Raw genomic sequence first — 21,412 nt, 5'->3', positions numbered from 1 at the left:
CACAGATAGAAGAGATAAGTTTACTGGATTATTCCTGGCATTCTTGCTAACAGGCTATCCTAATGGCACAATCGCGCCTTACCGTAAAACAAGAGAAAATGCATCAATCAATCCATGTCCATGTTGGATGCCGAACCGGTCATCCTCTCGAAGCCATATCATGTGGGGTCCAGCACCTCCTGCCGGCTTTCAATCCACCATCAGCACATCCGCTCCCCGGGAAACCTCCTGACCCGCCCCCCTCTGCGCGCTTCCCCGAGCAGGTTGGCCTTTCACAGTCCTAAGGAAAAACCTGACCTTCTCCTCGAAGAAGTGCGCTTGACTGTACTCGCCCTCGCGTGACGCATGGCGCTGCTGATATTGACGCTCTTGCTCATCCACTGATACGTACTCGTTGGACTTCGTCACCTCGTCCCTAATGCGCTTCATTATGTTGTTTTCCACAGCATGCACCATCTCGACGAGGTCTTCGTCGTTCAGGAAGGTCTTCTGGGCCTGTTTAGCCCTCTCGTTGTTGGCGCGGAAGAGACGGTGGAGAGAGCTAAGCGCATGGACGCGGAGATCCGGTGCGATGCTGAGCTCGGGGAATGCTTCGCCCTTGGGCGTCAAAGCGGGAAGCTCAAACTGCGCGACGTTCTCGGGGACGGTTTGCGGGTGCGCGGAAGGAGTGCTGATCCTCGCATCTCCTCCGGTGGCCTTCGCCTCGGAACCCCCGTAGTTCTTGTCTTTCTCCACCAACTCTCGGAGCTCCTCATCTTCCGCGCACCGTTTCTGTAGCATCTCTTGGGTGCGCTTGATGTAGTCGGCCTGTGTCGTCTGCTGGAACCAATTCCACAGTCCGTCTGCGGCTTTCTTGTACACTTCAAGATGATCCCAATTCTCGAAATCCTGGACGTTCTCCGTGAAGATTTGTATCTCCCACTGAGATGCAACCTCGAGGATCAATTCAGGGTTGCGTAGCTGCTGAAAAGCAGGGAGCTGGCTGTTCATGGTCTGGATCTGCGCATGGAACGCGTTCTCGACGTGTTCTCGTAGAGCACCGAGCTCTTCGTCTGAGGGTGGCTTTCTCTGAGGTTCTCCATTTTGCAGATCGTCGTTGCCCTGAGGATTGCTTTGGGCTGCTTGGCCAAGTGGTGGTGGTTCAGCCTGTAGACCCTCCATTTGGCCGTCACTATCCGGATTTAGATGCTGCTCCTGCTCTTGCTCCTGCTCTTGCTCCTCAGTCTGCCATGCATTGATACGGGCCTGCTCCTCTTCGGCTTCTTTCTCCTCTCGCATCAAGAGAGGCAACAGATTGTCTTGAAGCTCCGTGGTCCATTCCGTGATAGAGAGCCGCTCGATACAGGCGATCTGTGCGTCCATGCGAGTTTCATACTCTCTTGGGCTCCTGCAGCACTCTACAAACTGCTGGTTTTCGACGAGCTCCCCAATGCGCTTGAGTCTAGCATCAGAGAGGATGGCTCCTTGGAGCTGTGGGTTCTTCTGGACCTTCGAGTTGTGCTCGTGACAGAGTTGGTCGATCTGGTTTTTGTAACCACTGCGCAGAGCGGCCCTTATAATCATAATCCCACCAGTCTCTTCGACGCCATTACTGGTCCTCTTCTGCTGCTGATGCGGATCTGGTTGTTGGGTTTCGGAGGACTTTTGGGCATCCGTTTGTTTGCCATCTCGCGGTTGTTTATAGACGGTAGCGCCTTCCACGGAGGGGTCCTCGCCCCTAAGGTGTGGCTTGATCATCGTCCGAACCGTTTCGACCCATTGCGAGACGGTAAATTGTGCCATACAATCTCGTCGGGATTCTACATTTGCCGCATAGTCGATCGAACGTTCCTTGCTGTCCTGATAAACCCTCTCCTCGTAGGCGAGAACGAATCGCTCAAGGTCCTCTGCGTTCAAGAGGTCGGCCTTTGGTGCGTTGTCCTCGCGAGCTTTCCAATTCTGGTGCTTGAACTCTCTGCGGAACTGCTCCTGGCTCTGTGCGCGAAGCTGCTGTGAAGGGGCCGCCCACGAAGCTTGCGCGGTATTTGCGTTCTGCGGTGGATTTCGTGGAACTTGCGACAGATTGGTAACCTCTTTCGTCCTGGAGTGAGAACTTCCAGTAGGAGTAGCCGACCGGGGCTGGGATTGCAGGGTCGCATCCTTTCGACTGCTTGCCTGCGCCTTGTTCGTTGACGATAGTGCCGTTTGTCCTGCTTGTTCGGACGGTTTTGGAGGCGCTTTTTCGAGGGACGTGGAGTGTTGGTCGGCAGACTGTGAGTCTTTCTTGGAAGCTTTGATTACGCCTGCAAGTGTCGGATCGTAACCCGGTCTCTTCTCCGTCTGCTTTGCCTCAGCGGTACTTTTCGCGCTTGGAGCTTGCGGGGATGGGCTGAACGCCGGAGCTGTCGGTGCCATTGCGGTAGAGCCCTGCTGGGGCGCATCCTTGTCGGCGAGTCCCCCGGCACCAGTCGACTTTGCATCAGGCTTCTTGGAGGGCGTCAAAGTTGCGGGCGTAATGAGCACATTGGCATTGGTATTGGCATTGGCTCGCGGGCTGGGCTGATTACCCTGGTCATTCTTAGGAAATGCTACAACACAATTCCTCCCCTCGTACTCACCAGGAGACTTGAGCCAGGACGATGCGAGGGTTCTGCTGCATTGTTCGCCCTGCCTTGACTCACAGGCGCCGCTGTAGGCTCTCGGACAGGAGCGGGCTATGAAGCTATTAGTGACGGTCTCTGACTTCGAAAGGTGTTCGACTTACTAAAGTAGTTGTGCTGCTCTTGACGGGAGTGTTCGCCATAGCGTGTATTGGTGACTTTTGCGGCCTCTACAAGTATATTAGTAGGTTATTGACGGACCACCCAGCGCAGTCTTACAGAGCTGGAGCCGCCCAGGATCGGGGATATGATGGAAGGTAGGTCGGATGACGGGCGAGCATCCCCGCCGGAACGTGCGGTGGTCACTGGAGCGGATGCATCAGGGGGCTTTTTGGGGGCGTCTGGGGCTGCGCTGCGAGTAGACTGGCTTGAGTTTGGGTTCGGTGCTAGGCCAGTCGAAGGCTCCGGCGAAGTGCGCTCAGGCGTGCCGGGCTTCGAGCCGTATGTGGAGTCGCGGGGATTGAAGTCCTGCGTAGAATTGACTGTTTTGGCGAGATGCTGCACTTGAGCGCCGAGTTCTTTGAGTTGCCGAAGCACTTCAGCGTGGAAAGCGTCGCTCTTCGCCTCCGACACGTTGACCTTCTGCGTGAGCGCCGAAATTTGCTGCGAAATAGCGTCCATTATGGGCTTTTCGTGCTCGGGGGTTTCGAAATCTCGTTGCGCGATGGCAATGTGTGTGGGTGTGTGTTGTTCTTAAGAGTCGCGCTGGTGGTGCTGATGGCTGCAGATGCGGAGAGGCGCGCGTGTGGTGGATGTCAGAGTGAGGAAATGTCGACGGTGCGGTTTGCAGTTTTGTAGCTTCTGGTCAAGCCATGACGTCGCTGATAAGACTCTTGCTCGCGAAATTTGCGATATGTGTGAGGTGAAAGGGCAGGCTGGCAGCTACCGAACCTGAAGGGCTTCCCCGAGCCATCTACTGAAACATCCTCCGCAGCTTCCCGCTCCTTCCCGCTCCTAGGCCGCAATATCTAGCCACCCGTAAGGAAGAGCAATTGGATTAATTATATCCATTACCGGCGCGACGCTCTTGTGGATGAGCTGGCGGGTGCCTTACTGTTCACTCCCCCGTCTTTTGCAAGCCCCTCAATCCGATATCGAAATGCCCAACTTGGAATAACTCTTTGTCAGAACGCAAAACCGCGCTGTAGTTAGAGATAAACCACGTGCCGGACCTTCATACCTACAGCGAGAGAAACATGTCGAAAATGGAATACATGCTCTGCAGTTGGGGAGGGAACCGACTGAGCCTATTCCGGCATCTGCACCATTTTTTCACTCGCTGAAAAGATGAGCAAAGGCTAATAAGCAAATGCAATACGCAGTAACGAGGCGCTCCCTCCTGGTGGAAGCGAATGAGGGCTCATTAGTTAGTCGCGAGTATGGTGATGCTGACTCTGTGGAAAGTTTGCATATTTGAACGCGCCTGAAGGTCCACCAAAGTTAGTGAGGGGATACCATCAAGCCTTCGCCCGATCGACCACTGCTGAAATCGCGATTTCCTGACTTGCCATCACCACTGTTTTACATGGGGCCGCTCTCAGCAATAGCCATACTGCGGAGTCAGTCTGATGCGGTCCAAATCCAGTGCCCTGCGAGTTGATAACATCAGCTTGCCGGCACTTAGGCCAGGAATATCAGGAAGGATTGGTCAGGCTCAAAAGGCGATGCAAGTAGCTTCCTCAGCGAGAGGTATCCAGTATAGGTCATACTCCCGCTGTGGGCGATGTTTCGATATGTATACACCTCGCACCCTAAGGTTGGGAAAAACGTGGCAGAGGCTTCCAATAATGCAGGCCGTCTCCGAGCATACGCCATGAGTATGGTCGGCAACGATAATGTCCAGCTATCATAGAACTCGCAGCCGGCGCTCATGCAAAGTCACGCATCGGCAATGATCCCTATGCGATGTCAGGGGGCTTTATTCGCCTGGCCGGCTCCAGATGCCCGGGACTGTCCATCCAGGCTCCTGGCGTCCATGTGTTCGCCTATACGCAAATCCGGGGACCCCGCATCGAGACCTGAGTGCCGGGATGCAGCGTCACGTAGATTCTACTGCTGCGATACCCGTTTTCTGGATACTGACCGTTGTTGGTTGAAAGAAGTATAGCGACCCCGCGTTCTCATGCACTGTCACGTAGCGTCATCAGTGGCTTGGCTCGAGCGCCACAACCCTTCAAGCTTCGATTACCCACCATCTCCCACACCCCTCTCAACTACGCTGCTATGAGCCTCGAACGGGCCCCATAGGAACTATCGCGGTATCCATCCATGGTATGGCGCAATGCGGAGGCCCCGGAATAGCTGTACCGCCACCGCGGGTGTAGGAAACCGATACTCGCATAGATATATCTTGCATGCGGACATCGATCATACTGCCGCATCCATCAAACCTTTGCGCGACATTCTCATGCAAAGCGTCCACCATGTCGACCTTTGCCGATGAGAAGATTGCCGACGTGCGGCTCGAAGACGCGGACGGCGATGCCTTCGATGGCAATGTGCACCGCGACAAGGACGGCCGGCTCGTTACGGACAACGCTGGATTCATCGCCGACGATACGAACATGCCCAAGGGATACTATTACAGTCCCACCTTCATCGCTACCGTTATGGCCATCGGACTCGGGTTCTTCGCTGGTGTGTCGGCATTTGCGTACGCGGCACCGGTTCTCTCGACTATCAATGCGGATATCGGCCCGGATCCGAACATTACTTGGGTTGCGTTGATCCACCCTATCGCGCTGTCCGTTGCCCTGACTGTCATCGGCCGTGTTACGGATATCTTTGGGCGCCGATGGTTCTTCATCGGCGGTGCGACTCTTGCTACTATCGGCACACTCGTCAGCGCTCTCGCAGAGAATGTCCCCATGCTGATCGCAGGCGCTACGATCAAGGCTCTTGCCGCTTCAACCCAACTGTCTGTCTACTACGCCATCTCTGAGTTGGTCCCCATGAAGTACCGCTACATCGCCAACGGTCTCGTTTACATCTTCCAATTGCCCGCCTCGGCGACCGCGCCCGTAATAGCGCAGTCGTTCGTCACGCAGTCAAGCCTCGGCTGGCGCGGATTTTTCTACATCCTGACGGGCGCGAACGCATTGTCTGGCCTGTTGTACTTCTTCTTCTACTTCCCGCCGGATTTCCAAGACAAGCATGGTCGGAGGGAGCAAAAGAAGGAATGGGTGAAGAACTTCGACTACTTCGGCGTCCTGCTTTACTCCGCTGGCCTGGTGCTTTTCTTGCTCGGTTTGTCTTGGGGCGGCAGCGTCTACCCGTGGAAATCGGCTTCCGTGGTCTGTGCTATTGTCATTGGAGCGTTGTCCCTTATTGGCTTCTTCTGCTGGGAGACCTTCGCGCCGCTGAAGGAACCCTTGGTGCCGATGCGTCTGTTCAAGAACCGAGGGTGGGCGAGCTCTGCTATACTCGCTGGGATTGGTGCAGGTGAGCCTTCAAACCCCAAAGTTGCGTGAGAGATGCTGATTTGAATTAGGCATATACTACGCAAATGCGATCGTCTGGCCTCAGCTCTGCCAGAGAGTCTGGGCTAAAGGCGACGTCATGTACGGCGCCTCTCTCGCCATCATTCCCAGCTGTTGCATGTGCACTGGCCAGATCATGGGCGGCGCGTTCGCAAAGAGAGTAAAGAAGCAGAAGTACCAGTGCATTGCTGGAGCGGTGGTCGGGGGTGCCTTGATTGCGTCAGCATCTATCGTGGACCCGGATAACAAGGCGCCCACCATTGTTCTTGTCGGACTCGGTTCGTACGCTCTCGGATGGATGGAGACGATCGCCATGACTAACACCTTGGTCACCATCCACGACCAGCAAGAGATTGGAGCTGCTGCAGGGATTTCTGGTGCCGTCCGCACCTGCATCGCATCGGTTGCCTCCACCATCTTTACACTCACGTTGAATACTCGGCTTGCAAGCACCATTCCGGCTCATGTGCCGCAGGCGCTCTTGAAAGCTGGTCTCCCAGCCTCGAGCATTCCAGCATTCTTGGCCGCACTCAAGACTGGTAAGTTTCAGGGTGTCCATGGCCTCACGGCGGCTATCCAGGCAGCGGGCGCGCGGGCGAACGTGTTGGCGTATACGGCGGCCTTTAAAACGGTATTCCTGGCATCCTTGGGTTTCACTGGATGCGCTGTCATCGCAGCCATCCTGAGTCCCAATGTGGATAATATCTTAGCTGGTAATGGAGGGGTTAGCGCGACTCTAGGTGGCAGGAAGAACGAGGAGGTCTGAAGGCAGGATGCCATCGAGAGAAGAGCCTGGACTGAGGGGGTATAGATAATAAATAAGAATCGTAATCACCCGTCCTTGCTACATTCCAGACTCCCATCTCTTGTCGCGTGTCTGGTTGCTGAGGCGTGGCATCACAGCTTACGCCCGCCATTGCTGCCGCTCTTGATGCGGCCTTCGCGCCCAAGAATTTCGAAATGAAGCTTTCGCGAAGGTGTGTCTTACTCTAGGGCAATGCAGAGGTGATGAATATTGACGCGTCAAGGCACGCGTTTCAGGATCAGGGAGGCTAGGGCAAAGGGGGTTAGATTGATATTATATAAGCCTCTCATCAAACTTCCGCGATGATTCTACGCTCATCACCTCGCATCATCCCATCCCTTTAACTGTCATCACCTTGAGCCTTTCAATATGCTACGAGCCGCGTGAATTTCCGGTGCTACGGGCCGAGGCAGGAATCGCTCGAGCCTCATCCGTTGAGTGCGAGGGATGATGAAGCGAAGGAATAGTCGCGCAGACACAGATCGCTATCCCTAAAATGATACCGCGTTCCCGCAAGTACCCCGGGCTGGGCAAACACGTTGCTATGTGAAAGAGAAGCATCGGCCAAGAGCACGAGCGATACCTATAGCACCAAGTGGAAAGCAAAAGACTGCCTAGTGCTTTCAAGGTTGGCTCCGATACGTTATAAAGGTATCCACGCACACAGCACAACCCATCACATCCAATACTCAACACACTCCAGCAATACTCAACCCTGCGTATACGCAACTATCCGACAAGATGCCTGGAAAGGAATCCGTGGAGATGCTCTTAAAGTCCAGCAAGAAACCGCGATCACTGCCTCCGAAGCGAATCATGGATGCTGTCTTCACTATGTACCATCACCACAGGGCCACCCCCATCTTGACCATCCTCGAAGGCATTCTCAATCTCGGCGATTACGAGGCTTGCACTCAGCAGGCCATCGATGAGCTCGACCATAAGATCCAGCATCTGTCTGACGACCGCGAACGACACCCTTGCGTCCCGGGCGACATTGCGGGCTTGGGTCAGGCAATCCTAGCCCAGCAGAAAGAGTCCGTCATCCTCAGAACCAACTGAAAGTTACGTCGCGTGGGGTGGATGGCGAGGCTTTCAAGGAGTTCTTGAAGGCTACCCGTGAGCTTCGGAACAAGGCTTGGAAGGAGCTGATGGAGGAGTATGGAGTGGAACAGACAGGACCAGACGACACAGTGCGAGAGGATGACACGTCAGAGCAGTCGGATTCTTCGGAAGGCGTTCATGGCCGTCAGGAGGGTCTGGAAGGGTTGGCATTGTCCGATGACACGGACGCTGAATAGGAGGTCTTCCGCGCGGAGAGCATTTGGGTTCGCGGCAGTAGTTATGCAACGCGCATTATAGGCGTGGCCGTGTGAGGCGCAGGGGGCGTGGATGGCAGCTCAGATGGTATGAACCATATCCACGAAACCCCTGTAGGCTGAAATATGTAGCTACTGTCCCTGCGCCTTCCTCCTGTGTCTATATATGGTTTGGACCCGTCTTCAATTAGGTACATTTAGGAGGTCGCGGTGCACATCAGCAAGTATCTAGCCCGCCAATTGTCTTCGGGGACAGGAGGTCCGCAGGAGCAGCTTTCCACAGCCTAAAGAACGTGCTGGTATGTGTCCAGGCACGTATGGTAAGCGATGGAACCATGATCCTATATCACATCTTAGACTCTTTTTGTCAAGTCATCGTGCGCTCGATGTTCATTGAGTGAACGAGCGGTCGCAGTCGCGCTCTCTCACCTCACCGCAAGGTTAGGTGATCGCCTTGAAATTGCGCTCTTTCACCTCACCCAAGGCGGCCGCGCTCTTTTACCTCACCACAACGTTCGGCGGCCACCTTAAAGTCGCGCTCTTTAACCTCACTCAAGGCAGCCGCGCTCTTTTACCTCACCGCAACGTTAGGTGACCGCCTCGAAGTCGCTCACCCAGGGCGGCCGCGCTCTTTTACTTCACCACAACGTTCAGCGGCCACCTCGAGTCGCGCTCTTTCACCTCACCCAAGGCAGCTGCGCTCTTTTACCTCACCGCAACGTTAGGTGACCGCCTCGAAGTCGCGCTCTCTCACCGCAACGTTATCACATGAAATATCGCTGGACACCCCACACCTTCCCAAAAGAATTCTAATCATTTCACGCCTTGGCCGTTCCCCGCGCCTCCAAACCCTTCCAGCTTCCCGACCGCCCTCCACCTCGTCCTCACCCGCACACCGAAGAACAACTCAACCTCAACCTCCCACGCCGACCCGGCCCACCATGGCGGTCGTGGACGCACTTCTGCAAGCTTTCAAACCGATCTTCCAAGAAGCGATCGAACAAGCGGTCGAACAAGCAGTGGAACGAGCGGTTGAACGAGCGGTCGCGCCGCTGCATCGGGAAATCGCCCAGCTTCGCCTCGACGTTCAGAAGCTTTCCTCGCCTACAGAGTCGCAGTTGCTCGCTCATCTACAACCATCATCTGAGAATACGCGTTTGGCTGGTACAGGGTTACGTACGCCACCAACGTCTCCTCCGTCGTCGCAGCCGGTCGAGCAAAGCAAGCGGCCGTCTACCGCTCCTGAACCCTCCGCCAATCCCTCCACAAGATCTACCATTACCCAGATCGGGAGGTTCACATGGCATCCATCCGCGGCACCTCTCATCGCTGAGACGAAGCTATTCCAGGGCAGCGTCTACAAGAATCTAATTGGAGACCCAATCTCGATACTCCACCAGGCATTTTCCGCCAAAGACGTCCTGCAGCTACTACAGAAACCTTCATATCAAAGGCCACTGCCCGTGATTGAGGTTCAGGTCTCGAACGCAGTCGAGAGCGTCAGGCAGCATCGCGGTTACCGAAACGGCAGAGAGCTAGGCCAGCTCCTGCTCGGTCTTTCAAAGACCTTCAGATCCCTTCTCAGCGATTCGAAGATCAGTATTCCTCCCAGGAAACTGAATCTCCTTGGCATGCTCGTTGAGCGTCAGTGTGCCACATTCGCCCCGATGCTGCCCTCCATCGACAGCAAGAAGGTCTACAACCGGCGCTTGAAGTCTGTCAAGCTATTGCTACAGTTTGTCAAGGAGCGCAAGATGGAACGCGCAGCTCAGCAGATTGTTGCGCCCCTCGCGCTCAGGCTGAAGGCATGTACGACTGAGGACGCGCTTGTCGTCTACCGTCCGACCCCGTATCTCTTGCGAACCCGCAAACCGCTTGGCCTGTTGACATTGCCTGGCTGGACGTCTCCGCCTATTCCCGCGAGGCACGCTGTAGAAGAGGAGGCTGAGGATGCCCTGGCTCGGGCAGGTGCCAAGCGCGCTGACGACGTACAGCACCCCGAGACTCTCCAGGATTCGGGATCCGCAGGCCGCCTATTCGCAAATGCTGGCACCGGCACCGGCTCCATGGATACATCTGCACCACCTGATGGCATGGTTTGGGTCGCCACAGAGAACGACTCTCCTGATCACAAGATGAGCGATGCCCGGCAGGACCATAATGAGCTGAAAGACTCTATGATGGCCGATACATGCGATGCCCCGCTGGGTCACAAAGGGGTGAAAGACGCCACGATGAGCGATGCCCAGCAGGACCGCAATGAGCTGGAAGACTCCATGATGGGCGATACATGCGACGCACAGCCGGGTCACAGAGAGGTGAAGGACGCCACGATGAGCGAGGCATATCCTCGCCAGGAGCTCATTCTCGCAAACACAGGCACTTCTGGGACTCATACTGGCGGCACTATAAGCGAAGAGATCGAGATGACCGACGACACTTGGAGACCTTCGGGCTCCTCGGCAGATTGCAACCTCTATCCTCTATCAGGCGACGACCTCAAAGTATGGCTTCGCTCATATATCAAGGGCTATGCCGGCAAAATGGATGAAGTGGTTGCGCAGTATCCGTGGCTTGCGGCCTTTCGCCTCGAGCACAGTCCAGGAGTGCTCGACGCCGTTGTTGAGCACTACGAAGAGGCATTCGCCACACACACGTCTGTCATAGATCAAGGTTTTGTTGCGGCCTTCAACAAGATCAATGGTTACTTCGCAGACTGCCTCGGTAAAGATGTCGACGTGACTACCAAGTACCCTCACGGTCTTACTCCCCGACCAACTATATGGCGGCTTCGGCATTGGCTCAAGACCGCTAACTCCGCCTTGAGAGACCTCCATGACCGAAGCCTGAAGCTGTGGACAGTGAACCACCTCGACCGCCGTGAGCGTGTACGGGCGCTGAGTGAACTGTTCCGACAGCTGACAGACACAAACCTACGCCTAGTGCTCTTCAACGCAAGTACCATGAGCATGCCGCTAGCACTTTCGGAGCACGGGCAATTCCGCTTGCCGGAAGGCATCCCAGCGTCTTGGGATATGATGGTTAAGATGGCCGTGGAGATTGAGACAGGGCAGTCTGACAAAGCGATGAAAGAGGCAAGCACCAACACGAATCAATTGAAGACAGCGCGCTACAAGGAGTTCATGGCCAAGTTCCAAGGGTCCTTTACAGAGGAATACAAGTACGTCCAAGAGTCGGCAAAGGGAGCCACGAGCAAAAACCGCAGGTTTATCTACGATGATGGCGTTCGCAACCTTTCGATGTTGTATCGCCGACGAAGCCTAGAGCCCACTATCTCACAACTTCAGCCTAGCGACGACGTCGAGTTTATCAGCGTTGAGGACTCAGTTCGCAATGATCTGGTACAGGAGATGTTCATGAGGCTCAAGATGGAGCACGACACTTGGGAACTGCGATATGGGGCGATGCTCACGGATGCCCAGCTCGAGCAGGCGGCGCAGGGGCTAGAATTAAAGGCGGCGAACGCAGCCGACGATAATTTGCCGGACCCGAATACCATGCTAGTAACACTGTTGGATGCGGAAGTCTACGAAGGCGTACGAGCACAGCTGCTACAGCAAGCGAAACGTCACCCACTACGTTTCCTCAAGAGCACGGCGGAAGAATTCTTCAACATGCGGTTCGACCAACCCAATCCAAACCAGCAGATGCCAGGCCCTAACACCCAGCGCTATGTTATGAGTAAGTTTGCATTGCTTCTTGTAGAAGTCCTAAATACTCACAAGCTTCACAGGGGATTACTACAGCAAGAGTGTTTGCACAGAGGAGGATGTGAAGCTATTGCGGGAAACGGAAGAGCCGAAATGGCTGCTTATGACTGGCGAGGGCTATCTGCGACCGCGAGTTTGATTGCTTCGCTTTGTTGATGATCACGATCGAGGTCGACTACGTCGGATGGGCGGACGTGTTGGTTGGTCACACTAGCACGCAGTTTCCTCCGCCGTTTAGTTAGGAGTGCGTTTTATAAGAGGGTGAGCGGAGAATAGAGCGAGCCTTGATCAGAAGATAGTTGATCGGCTCTTATACCAACAATAAAAACGGTAACATTCTGCGTTTTCGCCACGCTGCCGGGAATATAAAGCGATTGTCATGGCACCCTGCTTGCAAGCGCTGCCACGGAACCCGGTTTTTCAATCGCGTGTTCGATTAAACATCTATGAAACTGCCGACAAACTTTGACTACTGCCCTTAGCTTTGCTATCTCTGATAGTTAAAACGTCCCTCTATTCTTTGGTGTGAACGGTCCTGCATCTTGTTGCTAGAGTTCCTTTCGCGGTACTTACGGTGAACAGCGTAATCAAAACTTTCCATCCATCCTAGGCATAAAAGCTTATTCTCTACCCGCGCACCCCATACCCAGCCTCGCCAATAGTCGTTTCCGTTTCGCCATGCATTGTTCCTGGCTGGCACTGCCCCCGTAAGGCTGCCCATGGGGGCGAGGTCCGTCATCTCTAATTCGCCGCACGACATCTCGTCCCGCACCCGACTAACCAGATCCGGCGTCGTCCTTCGGAATATATTGCTGCAACAACAAGTCTGTACGCCTAACCATCATAGCAGAGGCGGCGATCGACGTTTTTTGACTTTCCGACCCCAGGTTGAGCGGGGCGCGGTCGGTTTCAGCCCCGGCGGTTGCGCGGTGTTAAATATGAGCGAGGCTGCGCTCGAGAACTGAGGTCGTCTTCTGTGTTTGGTACTTATCCGGGCTGCGATTTTTCTCGGCCAGATTATCCCACCTAGAGATCCCTCCTTTAGCAAGAAACGCGACAGTTTTCCGAATCATGGCATCTGTCGTAACCCAGGCACCCGATCCCAGACTCATGGGATACTGGCTCGACAATGGCCAATGTCAGTCCGACCGCTATTCGGTCCACCTGCATTTACCGAACTAACCCTCCGCAGGGAACTCTCAAATGTGCTCTGAAAGCGGCGAACAATACTTCACCTCCGGCTCGTACGCTGGTTGTTCAGATCTCTTCACGGATTGCGTCACCGCTCTAGCCTCCTCAGTCGATGATCGCGTGAAGATATGGTAAACGCCCACTCCTGCCACTACATTCTCTATCTCTAACTCTTCTTCTTCTCACCAGCACATACACGGGCTTCTCATGCATCACCCAAGAAATCCACTCCACGGCGCCCGCGCCAACCGGCACGGACCCCAATGCAATGCTCAACATCTTCTGCGGCAAGAACTTCGACGCTACGGACCTCTTCCGCCAGCTTCCTAACGCTACGACGACGAATGCGAGCTCCACTGTCGTGGCGTCATCTACGTCTGCGCCGTCTTCAACTGCCACGGAGACTGCGACGCTTACGGAGACGGAGAGTGTGGCGTCAACGGCGAGCGAGGGATCGACTGGGTCTGCGAGTCCTTCGTCGACTGGGGGTGGCGACCAGAATGGGGCGAGGTCGAGGATGGATCTGGGTGGGGGATCGAGCGTGAAGATGGCGGGGGTTGCGCTGCTTCTGTTTATGGGGTTCTTGCTCTAGTGATTCAGGATGGGAGTGAAGGATGTAGGATATGACGGGCTACGAGGCTGCCCGATCTCATACTTACCTAGGCTTCAATATGGCACGCGGTTTCTGAACATGAGAGCAGAATCACTCAAGAGGGGCAGCTCCATGTGGTAACGAGGCACTTGCTGATCTCCAGTGACTGATGAGCCATAGATCGCGCGCGTCTGTTGAGTAGTGAGCTCAACTACCCCCTCAGAAGCTTTCACTGAGTGACAGTAGGCGTTTGGCCGATGATGCTCTCTCGAGACGCATGCTTCCCTACAGTTTCCCACACTGACGTAGTCTCCGCGCGGCTCTTGGCGGGTGGTGCCTGCAGCGCAACCGTGAATTCACCCTTTCGGTCTTGGCACAAGCCTTCCGCGCACGAAAGCGCGCCTGCGCCCCACTTTAAGCTCTCCCCCACTTCATCGCCCTCCCATACAGCGACCTAGTCTATTTACCCTCGCTACATCAACTCCGATCTGAAACCTCACGCAACATCGTCAATCCACACATCGTCAACCCCTTACTCTTGACGGCCGAAAATGGCGCACGCAGTGTCTCCGTCTCCGTCTTCGGCGACCTCCGCGCCAGCCAACGGCGCCGTTGATCTCACCCCCGCGCTGCGACAGTATTTGGAAGGAGAGTTCCAGAAGATCTCGTCCGTCCAGCGCCAGTGTCTGGGAGAAGTCCAGGCGATCAAGTCCGCGATGGCGACATCCCATCCGCCGCTCACGAACACCTTCCCCGCTGCGCTGATCACTGAATACGAAGACCCGCTCACAATCATCCTCCGCTCAGTCCAAGAAGACGGCTTCCTCGCCTTGCGACCGAGCGCCACCGCGCTGCGCTTCCTACCCTTGAGCGCTGATCTAAGCAGTGCGGTTCCCGAGGAGCGCCGAGAGGACAGGTGCAAGCAGCTCAAAGGGCTGCTCGGAAAGTTGTTTTCAACATACAAAGACGACTTTCCGGCCCCGAGAGACGCCCTGTCCCGCCAGGTTGTAGCTACTTTAGCTTTTGCCGTTGAGCGTCGAGCTTTCTTGGTCGCCGCTGCCGTTGAGCGGTCGAATCGCATGCGGATGGTTAGATACTACGACTACGTGTGCGGCTTGTTGTTTCTGCTGCATGACGCTTGCACAGATAAAGCCATTGGTCGGAAGATTGTTAGTGCTGTCGTTGCCCGGCAGTTTCCTGAGAAAGTGGTGGTTCTGTTTGCGAAGGTAGGACTTTGGTCTCTGCAACTTACATATGCATGACTGACCGACTATGCTAGACGTCTGACGAGTCTGCTGTCGCCAGCCAGTTGTGTGCGCAGGACAAGACGGCCGGAGAGGAACACTCGAAGGTCAGCCTTGCAGATCTTGTTCTGCGCGGCAATGCTAACAGCTTCTAGCGCGGTTGGAGGGAGTCGCACCCCAATGACGACCACTCGGATGCGGGAAGCGTGGTCGATACTGATGAGCTGTCGAACCAGGAAGACCCAGTGCCCTGCCTCTGCTCGGGAGTGCACCGCCGGGAGGTAGAGAAAGGATGCATTCGCATTGAAAAGCTCAACCTGAAGAAGTGCGTCTATGGCGGCGATCCTACAATGCGCCACAAAGAGCCTACGCATATGAAGCACTACAAGGATGTGATGGATAAGCTGGGCGACTACTCTCATATGGAGGCGAAGCCCAATCTCGGACTGCTTTTCGAAGACGAGAATGGTCGAGTGTTACTTCCAACCCCTCCCCTCACTCCGCCAGTCGAGGTGGCAGAGGACGTTGGCGTCAGCCGAGTTGACACTTTGGTCAACGAGGTAACGATTCCTCCAGTGGTTGCCAGCACTCCTCCCACTACCACTGCCGAGGATGCCGCGCCTTCAGTGGGCACGGTGGAGATTTCACAAGATACCAACGAGCAAGGACAGAGTCAGATTGAGGGTGGTGAGAACGGCGATCATGGAAACGCCGGCGAGGAGGCCTTCAGTCCGTCTTCTGATTTTGATTCTATTTTCGATTCCGCTCCACCAGCAGAGATGCCTGAAGATTTTGGCACCGTTCCGAATACCACCGACTCTCATGAGGAATGGCTATGTAAAGAGATGATGGAGGGGCTTTCCACACCCAATGATCAAGAGCAGACTCAACAGTTGGACCCTGCTGGTGTCACCAACCATGGCAGCACCATCGAGGATACCGTTAGCCCGCCCACGCAGGCCGGCGATATCGGTGAATCTCCTGAAGTGAGCCACGAGGAGGCTTGCACAGCAACACGAGAGGAGGGTGCTATCTGCTCCGACCTCCATATACATACGACACAATTGCAGCCGACCACATCCGACTTGGCCAATATCAACGAACCAACACAGGGCTGCGAGGCTGGCCACCAAGCACAAGCCGGCGAGAATACCTTCGGCACCTTGGCCAAGGCCACTTCCGAGGTCGATCAGTCACCCGAAGTGACTCAAGGAGAGTTTCCCACAGCCATGGCCAAGGGCCCGGACGATTCCGCGTCTATGGAGGGCTTGGAAGAACATGCTCACCGTGACCTCTCGAACTCCCTCAACTCCCAGCCATCCCAGTCAACAGCCATGCTTTCCAGCGCTGTAATTACTCAGCAGACGAACAACACTCCGTGTTCGAGCCCCATCTCGTCACATCATAACAACCACAAGATGGAAGATGCATTGAACTTCAATAGCCCAATCAGTGCTGGTGGTTCTCTCCCGAATGATAACCAATCACGCACTGGGTTCTTTGCTGCTACTGCGATTTCAGAGCAACAAATGCCAGCGCGGAATACCCAACAAGCAGACGATCGTCAGGGAGAACCCCAGACACAAACCCACCACAACGACCGGGAAATGGAGGATGTACCTACAACACTGGAGAGCACTGCGATCTTGAATCAACAAATTCCAGCGCAGAATACTCAGCAAGCAAATGGTCGGCAAGAAGTGACCAGCGTCCAGACACAAGCCCACAACGACGACCGGAAAATGGAGGATGCACCTACAGCGCCGGAGGTCGAGAGCACACCTCCTTCGCATAATCTGCTGATCGGCGGAGTTCCGATCCCCATGAGCGCTGCAGCCCCTGTAGTTACGCCTTTTCGGCCAGGTTTCTTCTCATCTGGACTCACCCCCACGAATAGCCTCACCAACCCACCGAATAGGGGCCCCGACCTTACCAGCTCCGGACAGCCAGAACAAGACTTAGAGATGCCACCGGCACCAGAAGAGCCCAAAACGGAGAACCAAGGGCATGAGAGCACGAAACATCAAGAAGAAGACGTTCAGATGTCCGGAGATGCCCAAGAGCCTTCGGCAGGAGCTGTGTCCGTACAGATTGGGAGTGCCCCGATCGCTCCGAATGCGCCCATTAGCCCAGCCGTGATCAAGAAGGAGGCATCATCTGGTAATCCCGGCAAGACCAATGAGGCACCTCTGGCCGCTAGCAACATGCAAAAAAATAGCGAGGGCGAAGTAAAGGCTGATTCAAGTGCTGAAGAGCTGAAGAATCTCAGAGAGGCCGAGTCTTTGGCACAGTTCGGCGCGGGCAGCGGCACGCCAGGTCCAGTCTTTCAAGAGCCTTTGCAGCCCACACCCACTCCATCCCCGGTGCATACACCGCCCGCTCTCTTGCAGGCGTATCCCGACCTCCTCATTAATCTGCAGCATTACCTATCGACCCTGGTCAACGTTACAAAGGCCATAGGCGGGATCCCCGCAGAGGTGGTTGAGGTAATTAAAAACGCTGCATCAGCACATGAGCTTGCGATTCAGCTAGAAAAATTTGGAGATTCAAAGTCAAGCGAGCGCGTCATGACACGCACACAGTACGACACAATCAAACGATTCGCCAAACTCCGGGTTCCCGCTGCTAAAGTTACCAAGACAAACTATGAAGCTGCTTCAACCCCTATGGAGACCGATGCTCCACCGCAGTGCGTCGAGCCAATTCGAACCGCGACGGAAGTCCGAGCGTCTCCGAAGCCCCAGGCCGCCGCGCCACCTGCGAATCCTGGCTGGGATACAGAGGAGCTGCCCGATGCCGGCCCCGGTGGTCGCACCATCAAGGAACCAACTTCGCAACTGGACTGGGAGCTTGCGAGAAAGGGACCACCGCCGCCAGGAAAGCAGGAAATCCAAGCTAAATCCGCGGAGGAGCTTGCATTGCAGCAGCAACGCAAGGCCGCTGAGTGGAAGAATCAGCAGTACTATCGCTCTCCCGCCTATCGAACCAAGCTCAAAGAGATCCTCCACGAGCTGATGACCGTATTCCGCTCGAAGACCTGCACAAACCATCTCACAGTCCCCGAAGCAATGTACGACCGCTTCATTGACAACATAGACAGTGGTCGCATAGCCGGGCTAGACAAGAAACTCCGCATGAGCCTCGCCGAAGTCGCCAAGGGCGATCTTATCGCCTGGAAGCGCGTAGTCGACCAGACGATGATGCCCATGTACCATAAAGACCTTGAGCCCGAACCCGCCAACGAAGACCACGCCGATTACCCGGACCGCAAGCACAATGTCCACTTGCTCTTCCGGCGCATATGCGCGACCCACATCAGCAACGAAGAAGAGGGCTCGTGCTGCCTAAGCTATGAAGATATGATGGACAAGGCGAGGGAGCTCGAAGCCGAAGCCCTGAGGAATACTTACTCCTCGGGGAAACGGCCCCCACCGAGGCAGCGTTACGAGGCTATGATATCGACGCTCATAAAGGAGTGGTCCAAGCCGCAGCCACTCCGGGATTACTACAAGGCGAAGGTGAACAGACTCAAGTTGGATGATGTTTCTATTAGGAAGCGGAAGGTTGCCCAGGGCGGTCCACCGTTGAAGAAGCGTCGCAATTCCGATGCTGCAGAGGAATAGGAAAGAAGCGGAATATGAACCGAAGAAAGAGGGCGGGCGGGCGGCGAAGCCGCCAAAATATTGACCAGACCAGCGAGCTGGACTTGATCCATATACCACGGATCGTCGGATTGTTGGCGGTATTTCAAGTAGCATGATCCACAGGAGCAGCTGGACTTGATCTGGATATTACGGATCGTCTGGCTATCGTGGTATATCAAATAGCGTCATTTGCGAGATTAGCGAGACTTGATCCATAAACACGGATCGTCTCTGCTGTTGTTACATGCATATTAGGTAGCATTATTGCCAAAATCGACGAGAATTCCAACCAATTCCTCTTTTACCATTTTTTCCAATGTCCTTGAAAGATTTACCGTGCGTGAATGGGACTTAGCGAAAACAGGAAGGAGATTCGGCATCTGGACCGTGATGAGATGAACGCGCGCCGGAGGTGCTGTACTGCACGATAACCGCACATTGAAGTCTCGCGATGGAGCACATACATACAACAAGCTACGTCTGCCTAGATTCATAAAGTCCGAAGACCATATTTTGCATTTTGGGAGCGCTATCGGATATTGACCACTTACTGGCATGATACGTTGGTGTCTTCCGATCCCAATGTGCTTTGCCGCCTTGGAGCAGTTGCTTGAACGTTTGCCTAGCAAGCTTGTACCACATAGAATACAAGCCATGAAGGGCCCCTCAATCGTCACGCAATTCTATAGTATACCGCCGTTCCCACCTACTCCTGCAACAGTTCATCCTTCGCCACCTTGTTGGTCTGTTCAGCAGCGCGCCGAGCAGCCAACTTTTCCTTATGCTTCCTCACGTTTTCCGCCCTTCTAGCCTTGTCCTTCGCGATCGCAGCCTCCCGCTTGGCTTCGTCCTTCTTGATCATCTCATCAATGTCATTCTGCAGCTTCTTCTCTGCTGCTTCATGCTGTACGGCATGGTGGGCCATGTACTCCTGGACGCGGACTGCGATCATATCCTCCATGGTTTGCTGTAGGGTTTTGGGCCTGCGCAGGGCTTCCTTGCGGGCTTTGACTTCCTCCTTGTATAGTGCGAGCTTAGCGGAGGCTATATCGTTGGTGGAGTGGGAGCTTGCGGCAATGTTGAGCGCGCTTGATTCTATTTGCTGCGCGAGGTCGATAAGGTGCTTACTTGTGTAGCCTTGCTCGCCGTGGACCTTGGTTAGTGTCTCGTTGGAGCGGTGAATAGTAGCGTAGAGATTGAGGAAGGCATCCTCGCGCTGCTTCTGGGCTGCGAAAGCGACATCGCCGTCGACTGGAAGGGGCTTAACCGCGTGAATTTCCAACATGATCTCAGGTGTGATGACCGGCTCATCTGGAGGCACAGGCTGCGACGCGGTAGCTACGTCCCTTGCCACGTCGGTTGCCTTCGAAGGCGGATGAGCAGTAGGTTTCTGCGTGGGTTCCTCTTTGTTGTGAGCAGCTATGCCATTCATCGTAGCCTGCCTATTCAGAGCATCGACAACGAGCTCGAAGTACTTTTCCGAAACAGCATCGGTCTTGCTCCACTCGGTAACTTCCGCGAGTCCAGAACGCACTTTGTCGCTATCCATGTTGAATGTGGTCTCGTACACGCCGCAGTAGTACCGCTCGAGAGCCTGGGCGGCCATGAGACGGCCTGTAGTGTCAGTCAGGACGCGGTCTTTCTCAATGTCCCCGCGAGAGCTGACCAGCCAGAGATTGTCGTTGATCGCGTTGACCAATGGGAGGAACTTCTTGGCTAGTTCTTCATGGAGGGCCTCGCCGGAGAGAGGTTTGGAGAGCAGCATACTATGGATAGCTGCATGTTGGAAGCCGCCAGGACGAGGTTGAACATCGGAGGGCTTGAGGAAGACCGGGGTTGGGTCTGGAAGAATGGAATTGAAGCCTTCGTTCAGTTTGAGTTCTTGCAACTGGTTGACAAGCTGCGATGCCGCGCCTTGTTTGGCTTGAGCGGGAGGGACCACATCATGTGTCGTTGCCTGATTAGTGCCCTGTTCGTGCGCATCAGGTGCAGGTTTCTGCATGGCCTCGCGGCGCTTTTGCGCGTCGAGGATGCGTCCCTTCGCCGAAGAGCGATGCATGACGGGGATGCGTCTGAGGATTGGCCAATAGATCTTTCTCACGATCCCGTTGTTGTGGACTGTGGTTTATCAGTACCAGGTGCGTGTTTTCTGTCGTTTGTTGTGTGTCGGATGCAGAACACAAGACTGGTGCGTTGGAGCATTATGAGACCTAAGGGCCCCACTTATAGCACTCATGGTGAATTAGGGCATTCGAAAAAAACGTGTCTCGGTGGGCTTGCGCCGTGTCTATTCACAACACCAAAGGCGACAGTAGATAGTGAAGGCGCCGATTGGTGACAGAGAGCAGGAAGCACAGTAGTGATTTGGGAACTCGACATTGTGAAAGACTGTTAAAGGAAACACATATTCAAGGGGTGGTAGAAGGCAAGTGCCATCCTTTTCGGAAGAAGAAAGATTGACTGACGATATAGAATGATGAAGCCGCCCGTTTTGGCACCTCGTTCAGGATTGAATTAAGATATGGACGTGTGCAAACGAATAGATTAGAAGAAATTCATACGATACTTTACGCCTGGCGATTATGAGCGTTCTCGGCCAACTTTAGACGTGACATGAATTAAGTAATGCCGCGATATTCGGCGATTCCGAGTTGTTATACAAACGCATGTTTCTGTACGGTGCATCCAATTCACTGGTTGAAGGGATGGGGACAGAAGCTGGCGGGAGACTGATAGAATACCGTTGCAAGGTCTTGTGCTGGTGTTGA

The 21,412-nt window shown here is 54.7% G+C and overlaps 6 protein-coding genes across 6 annotated transcripts; 4 read left to right on the top strand and 2 right to left on the bottom strand.

Moving 5' to 3' along the window:
- Nucleotides 1-93: 93 nt before the first annotated feature.
- Nucleotides 94-3,260, bottom strand: BU26DRAFT_601816 (uncharacterized protein; the record flags this gene model as incomplete). The annotated part of the gene is made up of 4 exons (XM_033835292.1): nucleotides 94-2,547; nucleotides 2,598-2,693; nucleotides 2,744-2,809; nucleotides 2,859-3,260. 4 exons carry the CDS (start codon nucleotides 3,258-3,260, stop codon nucleotides 190-192), a joined length of 2,922 nt encoding a protein of 973 aa, XP_033688762.1. The 3' UTR covers nucleotides 94-189.
- A 1,660-nt stretch (nucleotides 3,261-4,920) lies between these two features.
- BU26DRAFT_538415 (MFS general substrate transporter) lies at nucleotides 4,921-6,884 on the top strand (the record flags this gene model as incomplete). Its single annotated transcript, XM_033831458.1, has 3 exons — nucleotides 4,921-4,942; nucleotides 5,109-6,080; nucleotides 6,130-6,884. The coding sequence occupies 3 exons, from the start codon at nucleotides 4,921-4,923 to the stop codon at nucleotides 6,882-6,884; spliced, it is 1,749 nt and encodes a 582-aa protein (XP_033688761.1).
- Nucleotides 6,885-9,183: 2,299 nt separating this feature from the next.
- On the top strand, nucleotides 9,184-12,112 carry BU26DRAFT_501893 (uncharacterized protein; the record flags this gene model as incomplete). The annotated part of the gene is made up of 2 exons (XM_033826599.1): nucleotides 9,184-11,944; nucleotides 11,997-12,112. 2 exons carry the CDS (start codon nucleotides 9,184-9,186, stop codon nucleotides 12,110-12,112), a joined length of 2,877 nt encoding a protein of 958 aa, XP_033688760.1.
- A 725-nt stretch (nucleotides 12,113-12,837) lies between these two features.
- BU26DRAFT_601813 (uncharacterized protein) lies at nucleotides 12,838-13,785 on the top strand. The gene is made up of 3 exons (XM_033835291.1): nucleotides 12,838-13,111; nucleotides 13,166-13,295; nucleotides 13,354-13,785. Exons 1-3 carry the CDS (start codon nucleotides 13,045-13,047, stop codon nucleotides 13,754-13,756), a joined length of 600 nt encoding a protein of 199 aa, XP_033688759.1. The 5' UTR covers nucleotides 12,838-13,044; the 3' UTR covers nucleotides 13,757-13,785.
- A 522-nt stretch (nucleotides 13,786-14,307) lies between these two features.
- BU26DRAFT_561028 (uncharacterized protein) lies at nucleotides 14,308-18,623 on the top strand (the record flags this gene model as incomplete). Its single annotated transcript, XM_033832865.1, has 3 exons — nucleotides 14,308-14,982; nucleotides 15,036-15,107; nucleotides 15,156-18,623. The coding sequence occupies 3 exons, from the start codon at nucleotides 14,308-14,310 to the stop codon at nucleotides 18,621-18,623; spliced, it is 4,215 nt and encodes a 1,404-aa protein (XP_033688758.1).
- A 372-nt stretch (nucleotides 18,624-18,995) lies between these two features.
- BU26DRAFT_588825 (uncharacterized protein) lies at nucleotides 18,996-20,886 on the bottom strand (the record flags this gene model as incomplete). Its single annotated transcript, XM_033834721.1, has 4 exons — nucleotides 19,355-20,886; nucleotides 19,196-19,266; nucleotides 19,109-19,128; nucleotides 18,996-19,064 (listed from the first exon to the last, which is right to left on the bottom strand). The coding sequence occupies exons 1-4, from the start codon at nucleotides 20,701-20,703 to the stop codon at nucleotides 18,996-18,998; spliced, it is 1,509 nt and encodes a 502-aa protein (XP_033688757.1). The 5' UTR covers nucleotides 20,704-20,886.
- Between the last annotated feature and the right edge of the window lie 526 nt (nucleotides 20,887-21,412).

This window comes from Trematosphaeria pertusa (assembly GCF_010094035.1).
Source record: "Trematosphaeria pertusa strain CBS 122368 unplaced genomic scaffold BU26scaffold_3, whole genome shotgun sequence".
Lineage (NCBI taxonomy): Eukaryota > Fungi > Ascomycota > Dothideomycetes > Pleosporales > Trematosphaeriaceae > Trematosphaeria > Trematosphaeria pertusa.
This window is presented reverse-complemented; position numbering and strand designations above follow the sequence as displayed.